The sequence below is a fragment of the Melampsora larici-populina genome, assembly GCF_000204055.1.
Source record: "Melampsora larici-populina 98AG31 unplaced genomic scaffold MELLAscaffold_85, whole genome shotgun sequence".
NCBI classification, from domain to species: Eukaryota; Fungi; Basidiomycota; class Pucciniomycetes; order Pucciniales; family Melampsoraceae; genus Melampsora; species Melampsora laricis-populina.
Genome location: NW_006768849.1, coordinates 25663 through 36050, shown reverse-complemented (window position 1 = coordinate 36050; position 10388 = coordinate 25663). Strand labels below are relative to the sequence as shown.

The following is a 10388-nucleotide window of genomic DNA, read 5'->3' as shown; positions in this document are numbered from 1 at the left end:
TGAGGTAGTGAGAGGTTTTGTTATGGTAGTCATGGCTGTGCAGTGATGCGCAGGGGGGCAAGGCCCCCCCCTTGTAGATATGGGGACTTAGAGAGATTTCTAGGTGACCCTAGCTCCAGCTACAAGCTACAGGATTCTACCTGCTTGCCTACGGACCCCATTGGATGATACACATGTCTGTATCATCCAATACATTTGGTGCAATTGAGTACACACAGGTGACCCATTTACACCTTCCCATACTATGTCCCTCCGTGTTACAATAAGAACAAAATGGCATAGTATTCTGTTGAGGCATAAAATTTTGATTATTAATGGCGGGAATTTGATTATTATTATTGGGTGAAGGATTATTAACAGGTCTATTATTATTATTGTTATTAAACCTGTTAAAATTTGAATTATTAGGCGCTCTGTTGGGTTGAAAGTTATTATTAAATTGTTGAGGCCTTGAGTTATTATTTGGCGGATGTTGAACATTGTTCCTTTGATTTGGAACAACTTGTTGATGAATTTGATTCTGTAAAGCATTTGAAATTGGAATCTGAAAGTTATAAGAATTATTTAAAGGTAACTGTAAAGGATTTTGGACATGATTTATTTGTAAATTCTTTAAATCAGTACATAATATTTCCATTTGTTGATTTGCTTTAGCCTGCATTCCTCCAATCTTTGCAACTTTACTACTAGTATCCTTCTGAATAACTTCACTTTTAACTCCAGCAATTTCATTCTTGATGGTATATTTCTCTTCTCCAATATCTTCAAATACCAAAAGCGCCTCTTCTTCAATATAATGATCAACCACCTTCTTTAATTTCTCTAAGTTAGGTAATTCATATCTTCCACTTGATACTTTCTTCATCATCTTCTTCTTAATCATCCTCTTCTTAAATTTCTTCTGAAGTTCATCTGAAAAAGCCTCATAGAAATATCTTGCCACTTCTTCATCACTTGAATCCACGTAATCATGTCTAGCCAAGTATTGATGAATTTTATCAAAGTTAATTCTGAATGTTTGATATTCACTTTTACACGTAACACCTCCATTTCTCATTGTTCTTTCAGATAAAGTTCTTAAGTGATCAATAGAATATCTTGGCTGCTCCGTGGTAGTCTGATATCTGGCAATTAATTGCTCCTTGACCTTCTTCCAACTCCATTCACCAACTCCCCAACCTTCCATATCACGTATTTCCTCCTTAAGTTCTTCTCCAACAACAAAACTGGTAATTTGCCTGACCATATCCAATTCTGAGGCGCCATTTGCTTCAGCTTGACTATGATAATTGATAATAAATTTCTTAACATTTCCTCCAACTTCAAATCTAACACTTGTGTCAGAATTATCAATTTTTCGTGGTTTAACATGACTCCTACTCCTTTCATTTCCTTCTTCCTCTTCACTTTCCTCTGAAGTTGAGCTTGAATCATCACTTGAGCTGCTTGAGGCGCTTGAATCACCATCACTTTCTTCTTCCTTAATAACCTCTTTCTTCCTACTTATCTTCTTTCCTTTTCCCTTCTTAACCACCTTAATAACTTCCTTAACTCTTTCCTTCTTCCCATTTTCTTCCTTGAGTCTTATTGAATTAATTATATCCGCCATTTCTCTTTCTCTTCTTAAATAAGGTTGTTGTTGCCAATCAGGTTCTTCCTCGTGGTCTGAGGGTAATAATGTTTCTTGTTCTCTAAATCCAGTAAATGCTGAAGGTGGAATTGGATTCTCACAAGTTGATTCTTCACGTTGTTTTCCACGTACAGTTGATCCTGAAGCAGGTCCTGGTGGTGGTGGTAAAGAGCCAGAGGGTAAAGATGTTGAATAATTAAGAGGATTCTCTAAAGCATAAGTTCTACTACTACGTGGAGTTCTTTTATAATGAGAAGTTGGTGGTAATTCTAATTCTGAATCCCCTTCTTCTCCTCCTTCTTGATCATGAATTTGAATGATTGAAGACATGATATTGATTTTAATTATTATAAAATGATATTATAAAATAAAGAGAAACTTGAAATCTTGATGAATTGAAGTTGTAATAATTTTAAAAAGTGAATATATGCGTGGTTTTTAAGTTATATTCTTTCTTTTAAAGATTGATTAATGTTGTTTGATATATTAATAATTGATATTGAATTTTATTAATTGAATCTTGTTGATATTTGTTGAATATAATTTTCTTTCGAAATGATGGGTTGTATTATTATTAATTTGATTATTGATGATTTAATAATAAATTGTTGATGTTTTAAGATAATATATAGGGAAATTATTAAATATAATTGACGGATGTTGCTTGTTTAAAATAAAGAGCCCCAGTGGAGTCACCAATATGTAGTATTTAAAGCTCAACAAGAGCTTTACAACACCTAAGAAGGGATAATCTACTACGTGTAATATAGTAGAAGTTGCCTAAAGACTGCCTTCTTCAAAGAAACCAGCACAAGGGCACTTGCTGACCACTTTGTGATAACAGAGAAATAGATAAGGCACCAGAGAAATAAAGCAATACTGTTGTTAAGTATTATTCCCAGATTTTAAGCGCAAAAAGTCACACACTATGTTTATTACTAGCAATACTGTTGTAAGTATTATTCCCAATTAGACTTGTAGTCTTTAACACACGTAAATAAATTTCTCCTTGCTTTGAAGGGGCGGATTTAAGTGATCTTAGTACAAATATAGTAAATAAATGATGATTTATAACACTACAACAAAGGTATAAGATGCAGAAAAGGGCGCTACAATCTTAAAATCATCAAGGAGTACTTATATCCCCATGTAACAATCTTTACAACAGTCAACAGCCTAAAAAACCAGTCAAATCCGCCTAAATAACCCTAAAAACCATGTAATGACGCAATGTAATGATCTTGTTACTAATGTATGATGTAATTTTCACAGCCAAAAGTGATCAATGACGCAATGATGTAATGTACAGCACTTCTTATGATGATTACAGGTGATTTTTTCCTTGTAAACTAGCTGAAACCCAATTTTTGAGATTACGAATTTTTTCAGATGTGCTCCAATTTTTGATTACTAAAGTGCATCTTGTAGCCCACGTGTTACTGATCATTTCTGACACCTATAAGACCTACTTCTGATGAGTGATGAGTAAGATATTGAGTTGTGAAGTTAAGGTTTTTTGGTGTTACATGTGACTTGTGACTGTAAATTAGAGATGATTAATTTTTTGCTTAATATCATAAATAGATCACCACAGCGGCCATTGGTAATACTCAAACCTGCGACGAGAAGGCACACATTGAGGCCTGGGCAAAATTCAAAGACAAGGTCAAAACAAACTTTTCACTCACCTCAATTCTCAATTGGCCGGGATCCAGTCTTTGCGCGGACCCGACAGTCCATTTGGATGCCACCACAATTTCAAGCCCTGGAAGCTCTACAACAGGCTGACAAATCTCAAAGGGCCCACGAAGCAGCCAGGGATGGAGGCGAGTCGCAGTCTCAGGGTAAATACTTGTTATCCCAAGCACACACCCACAACGATCAGCTTGTCGCCGGTACCTGTGGAATTGTCTTAGGTCGTAAGACGTTTTACAACACAGAATCTGTTAGTGCGGTCAAGGTGAGCAATTCCGGACTATATCAAGATTCTGAGAGAGAGCTTATTTGATTCTTCCCACGCATAGGCATTCCTAGAAGAGACTTTCCCACGTGGAATGCCCGAGGTAGTATTTTATGATAATGCATGTAGATTGACAGAACATATATACACTGGTGACACCGATCGCCAGATGTTCCTGGGGACTGTAATCCCCGTCGATCCGTTCCACCATCGCTCACATGCAGAGTCCGACAAATTCTGCAAACAATTTACTGACCCAAAACTATTTCCTGATATACAAGCAAACGGCCGTTGGTGGTTCAATGCGTCGGCAGGGGAACTGACCAACATTTGGTACGGTGGGTTTGCCTTGATGTGCCGAGGTATGCACTCCCTGGTGTACAATTTCTTTTTGGAAGAAATGGTAGACTTGCGAAATGGATGACTGACCAAGAAATTAGACAAAAGAAAAGGGATGCAGTATCTTGGAATAGGACTCCTCTAGTCATCGCACTAAAGAAATATGGTGTGGATGATGTCATGTTGATTATTTGGACATGTACAAGTTTGTTCACTATTTTATATTCATGTTTGCCGTTTGATTTGTATGATAAAGAGACTAAGAATCAATTACATATTTGATGGCTTTCTAAAAAAAGGCTTGCCTTTGGAGCCCATGAGGTTAGCGTGGCATAATTCACGCTAACCTATAAATACAATCGTGATGTGACACACGCCCAGACCCAGAATGGAGGCCAGCGCAGAACATGATTTCACGTTTGGTGACGCTGTGACACCCTTAAGCAGATTTGATGTAGCCAAGCTTTTGGCTACATCAAAGAGAGAAAGGTGTGAGTTAAAAATTCGAATTCGAAATCTTAAATCTTTGGGGAAACATTTTTCACATTTAGTTTGAAATTGGTTGGAACATTGAATTCTCCAACGTTCAAACTTGGAGTGAAAGCAGGTGAGGTTCAAATGAATAGCCTAATACATTGACAGAGCTTCAAATGATGGTAATGTAACTACTCATGGGCAACTCCAAAGGGATGGGAGATGGGAACAATAACGAATGACTAGGGTGAGTGAGGGGGGTTGCTCTTTCATATGGCCAAGGATGGTGTGGAAAACACTTCATATCGCACAGGTTTTGTGCACAGTATAATCAATGACCTATCAAGGAAAAATCAGACAGTTAGAATTTGTGTTCAGGAGCCTCTCTGCAACAATGATGGTGCTTACATTCACTATGAATCGACCAGTTTCCGGATCTTTGCCTACCAATCGTCCACTGAAGGACATCATCAAATCATGTCTGATATACTTCCACTGAGCACTCTCAGGAGTGTAGTACCCAAACCAATAGATAATCTCAAATTCAAATCACTGTGGGGGCTGATAGACAAAAGGAATAAATAGGGTCATAATGAGGGTCAACAAGAAACAGGTATGATTGAATGTTGAAGAAACAACAACATACTCACCACTGGGATTGCGAGCTCATGTGCCGCTATAACCGTGAGATTCCACTGCCCGTTGGAATTATGGACATTATTGTATTCAAAGGCAATCACCTTTCCATAAGAACTAATGCTGGCTTTGCCGGCGATCTCCTGGCGATTGATACTGTGCGTGCCTATCTCGCTTTGAGCAGTTTGGTCATGTCGTATCATCGCTTGGCCAGAAACTGGCTCTTGAAAGGGCCCATATAGGTGATAAATACGACCACGAGCGAGCTTGTGGTTGTTCATTGTGTACCCATACACATGGACACTTTCGTTGACAGGCGCGCCTAAGTCATCTTGCAAAACAAGGTCTGCTAGGGTGAGGTGCCAATCAACGAACTTGGGGATTGGTAGTGATGGCCTTGCCTGAGGGAAATGATACGAGAGGACGTAGTTTCAGTGGTACTCATTCCAAGTAACTGCAAAACAAGAAAAACTTACATCGGCGGTGGTTGGTACAATTGCAGAAATGAAGGCGGTGTTAGGCATGATTCACTCAGATTGACTGGGGTGTGTGCTCTTCTGTTGGGATCTTTGGGAGAACATAAGTGGCTCCTTAAAAGAGACTCAATAGGTTGTTGTCACTGCCTTTTCTGGGCAAGAATGTGATTTGAAAAAAGGGTCCACTAACACAGGGGCTACGGGTGTTTGCATTCCTGAGACCCTGGGTGGAATATTATCTCAAACAGGTTGTGGGCAGGGTCACAAAGAGAAAGGATATGTTGCACAAAAATAAGGGTTACACAAAAAACTCATACAGATGCGAATGTGGAAGATACATATATTATTAAAGGTACTACATTTCAAAAGGGACCTGTGTTTTGTTTAGCTTTGGGACAGTTTCATTTTTTTTGGGCCCTGGCTCATCATTTAGGTCCTTGCAATGCCCAGCAACCTTCTTGAACTCTTCTGACCAGAAAGTTTGAGCCTCTGCAACAGTTGCTGCAGGTTGAGTTCCATATTTGAGGTACATGGTGTTTGGGCCAACCAATTCGACCCACGCGCAATATCAATACATGGTTTTGGTAAGTTTCCATCAATGTCCAAAGTGGTCCAGCCATGTCTCCCTGGGTTCACCTCCGATCGCGTCGTGATACCATGAAAAGAGGCTGGAGAGAAGTACTTCCTTGGTTGGCCATCCCTTTTGTAGCTTGGAAGAAGCTACAATGCTACAACAATCAATTGTGCGTGAGCGGTGAGCCTGGCAGATCAGTTGAAGGCCAAAAACACCTACACGTCATTTGGGTCTTGGGTAACAATGGCACCAGCATCTGTGCGGCCAGGTACATCACAATTATCCTCCAAAGACGAATTGGAGGACTGAGTTAAGTCAAAACACTGGCTGTTAGGATTAGGAGGTGTAGAAGGCCGGTGACCCGAAGCTGGGATGGTCTTTTGGCATGGTTCGCCGGAAAGGAACAAAACATTGGTTTTGTTTGTCACCATTGGAGCTTGAGGTGGCAGACCGGAAGCGGAGTTGCATATGGGGGGAAGCTCCATATCAGATAGAAACTCCAATGTCGGGATGGACCGATTACTGGTGTTGGTTTGTGTTTGACTCAAGACTTTCAATTTCAAGGACGGCAGTGAAGAATGGGGGACGTCGACATTGGGGAGTCGTACAATAATGGATCGTTGGCCTTCTGGGATTTGGTGCGGGTAATTAACCATGGTGTTGAGCTGTGACAAAGCAAAGGGGTGTTGGTGCGTGTAGAATTCCTGACCTGCATGAAATTGAGACATACCCAGGTATTTAATGAGTAGTCCCAGATGCTTAGAGCACTGTCCCAAAGTGGACCCACCGCTGCAGTAACCGCCTGCGAAAGGAGTTTGCTTTGTTCAAGGTAAACTAACGGCCACTGATGAAAAAAGGCAGCAATGGGCTTCACATAATCCGACTGTAACACAAATGTCAGGTGTGTTTGTTGGGGCTGAGATGCGCTTGCAATTGATTGAAACAATACTCACGTTGACCCACAACGTGATGGTGGCCATCTTGGCAGTGTTGATGAGGTTCGGAGTCTGGCGTTTGGCGGAGGCTGCATCGCGTTCGGCACGGTTTTGCTGGAGCATAACCACCGATTCAATGGGTAGGCGCTGCCCCAAAGTGTTTGAGGACTGAGCCCACTGGTGTGGGTTCGAGGCCGACGCTGGAGCTGTTCGACAAGGGGCAGAGTAATTTGGAGTTGGATTGGTAGATGTAGATGTCGTACCTTGCATGCGACGTAATTCATTTAATTGATGGGGTGTGATTCCTAATTGAACGAGTGTCTGAGTATTTATCTCCTTATTCTGGGGTGGCATTGTCGCTGTCTTGGAGGAGCGAGTGTGTTTTGCGCACACGGGCGAAGAATACGCAGTGAAACACTGGGGGAATCAAACAAATAAATTGTCAGTAATAGGCAAACACGTGAGAGTAAGACGTATCACCAACACCAAGGCAGTATTGATTAGGGCACTCCTTATTGGCCGCCTTCTTGTGGTTCTGCAAGACTTTCCCTTTGTGAATGCGTTTGCACAGTAGGGCAATTTGTTGGGTTGGGGTTTTTTGTTTCTTGGAGTACGGACTAAACCGTCCTTTTGGGGGGGGAGGACCATTATCAAGGGAAATTCCATAGGGTGAGACTCATGGACCCCAATTGGTGGGTACAGATTTGATTGGTCGTGGGGTGCCAAGGTTGATGAGAGCCAGCTTGTGGTTGAGCTGGTCACACCGCCATGTCTTACAATTGTGACGGTTGTGGGGTGTGGGGCACTGGATTGTATCCAGAACGTGCATATAATCAGCATCACAGTTTGTTTGATTGGAGTGTAGTGTAGCAGTGAAAGATTACCCCGATGAGCCAAGAGTCATATTGCGCCTGATGGTAAACCATCTCTGTTGAGCACACAGGGCATAATAGGTCGGTGGGTCCTCCTCGTCCTTGTCGGTCTGGGTTTGGCAATGGTAGTGTTTCAACGTCAGGTTTGGCCTTTTTGTAGTATTTGTGGATGAGCGTTGGGCACACCATCCTAAGTGGGTGGCTGCCGTAAAGTTACTTTGTTCCGGTGAAGATGGGTTGCAGAATATGACATTGTGAAATTGCAACTTTGCACGGTGGGCCGGCAAAAAAAATATGAAACACGGAGGCAACAGAAAAAAATTGCTGAGCCGGTGACATCTCACCGGCTGGGATTATGTAAGGTTTCTGACTAAAGATATGTGGGTTTTGACTTAGGCATGCTGTAATCATTTATGCTTGTATGTATGTTAATACAGAGGGACGGTATTCCCAGAGTCTCATGTCTCAAATTCTCAGCGAGATTCCCCGGATCCTCCGGCGCTCCCCAAAGGTCAGCTGAAGACGCAGCACCCGGAGGCCAAGTTCCCCAGGCAGCGGAGCGGCTACGTCTGGCGCTGCGCTGCGCGCTTTCCTCTACGCTGCAAGCCAAGTTTGCCCAAACCGTGCCCATCTTGCTCTTCATTTCCAATTCAATTTCCACATCTGTAACCTATGAATTGTCTTAACACATTAACTCCCAGCTCATTGACCTGAAGGCCTTGACTCTTCTTGAACGTAATAAAAAGATGTTTGAAACAGATCTCCTCACACACCAATGGTGGCACGGCTAAGCTAAGTTAGTGCTTAGCAATCTTTTATCGCTAAGCTAACACTGAATCCTTAGCGCACACAAGCTAAGCTAATCAAACTGCAATTTTTCCTTTAGCGGGTCTGCGCTAAGCTAAGGCGGGAGCTTAGCTATCAAAAAAACATGTTTTAAGTGCAAAAGAGGGCCGCTAAGCCGCTATTAGTGGTTTAGCGGCCAATTCATTGGCTTAGCGGGTGTCATTTTACGCCCGCTAAGCCAATGGCTTAGCATTAGCGGAAATCCGCTAAGATTAGTGTTAGCCAATTTTTCCTTAGTGGCTTCTAGCTAAGCTAAGCCAAGCTGGCAAGAATCCTTAGCTTGGCTTAGCAAGCCACCACTGCTCACACAAATAGAAACAAAAAGATACAAATGTGGTATATTGATACCACAACACAAAGCACATAGGATCATCTTCCAAATTGATCTGTGTGTCATTCATTTGTTTGAATGACGTGTATCCTTTTAAATATCACATAGAAAGACAAACATCAAAAAAAGAGCAAACAGAACATAATAACTGAATATGAAATGAGATACAAATACACAGTTTGCGCACTATGCATGTAATCGTTGATTACATGTATTTATTTGCATGTAATTAAGTGTTACGTGTTTGTTTTTATTATGACTACATGTAGTTTATTGATATGTAATGAGTTTATTATAAGGAAGGTCATATGTTGTTGAGGTGGCTTATGCCCTGTCCAACAGAATGAGAAGTCAGTTGGCACCAAAGGAATCTTTTTACCACATTCATATATTCCTGTCATGAGTTATTCCTTGTGTGCACACTATACTTCATCCATTGTTTCTACCTCAAGGATCATAGGAAATACAAAGCAGCCAGATGCTATCAGCACATCTATTCTGATTGCTATCTTGTTTTCAAACCTGCATTACTTCTTCTATCCACAGGATCTTGGTCTCCTAGAGGTTAGAGACATCTCAGCACCATTGTCTATGCCACAGATTTGCCTCATTTTAATAATTAGAGCACAGTACTTCTTTTATACAACATAACCCAATTGTTCTAAGATCTATTAAGACAATCATTTCATCTCCAAATCAACAAATGAGACTTTAGGTGGAATTCTCATTGATCAAGACTTGATGTCCCACAAAAACCACCCTCCGCTCAGGCTTAACATTGATGAGAGAAGCAAGTGCAGAATTTAATGTAGGCATCAGCTCTGCCAAGGTCTCTTTTGCAGCTCACACCAGAAAGGAGAGTTGGACTTGATCAGTTCACATATGTTATACCAATTCCCACTTGATAACTGCTATGTGTAGTTTTTCAAAGAATGAAACCAAATTGCATACTCCCGTGATCCAATCCAAAAGCCCCTCTTGTGGTTTGTTCCAAAAATCTTGGTATTTGGCCTTGGATTTTACTTATCTTTGTGACATTAAAATAGTTTGAATTTATTGTTTTTATTAAATGGTTTGTATTGGAAAATGTCAGAATTTTGGCTCAATTTAATTCTTGGGCAAATTGTTGACAAAAGTGACATAAATGACACAAGTTTTACAGCCACTCTCAAAAAGTTTGCTTGTTCTTAAGAATTACTTCTATCATGCATTACACATCAAAAACTATGAAAACCCATAGCCATTTGTCCCACCCAAATGAGCCGCTCTCAATCCAGGTGGTGGGTGTGGCATACTTGGCATTTCAAAGAGCGCG

At 41.0% G+C, this 10388-nt stretch overlaps 2 protein-coding genes across 2 annotated transcripts; both read right to left on the bottom strand.

The window, feature by feature from the left end:
- Nucleotides 1–4703: 4703 nt before the first annotated feature.
- On the bottom strand, nucleotides 4704–5563 carry MELLADRAFT_95593 (uncharacterized protein; the record flags this gene model as incomplete). Its single annotated transcript, XM_007418120.1, has 4 exons — nucleotides 4704–4742; nucleotides 4812–4940; nucleotides 5054–5440; nucleotides 5516–5563. The coding sequence occupies 4 exons, from the start codon at nucleotides 5561–5563 to the stop codon at nucleotides 4704–4706; spliced, it is 603 nt and encodes a 200-aa protein (XP_007418182.1).
- A 547-nt stretch (nucleotides 5564–6110) lies between these two features.
- MELLADRAFT_113450 (uncharacterized protein) lies at nucleotides 6111–7928 on the bottom strand (the record flags this gene model as incomplete). The annotated part of the gene is made up of 6 exons (XM_007418131.1): nucleotides 6111–6243; nucleotides 6309–6754; nucleotides 6820–6972; nucleotides 7043–7441; nucleotides 7643–7829; nucleotides 7909–7928. 6 exons carry the CDS (start codon nucleotides 7926–7928, stop codon nucleotides 6111–6113), a joined length of 1338 nt encoding a protein of 445 aa, XP_007418193.1.
- Between the last annotated feature and the right edge of the window lie 2460 nt (nucleotides 7929–10388).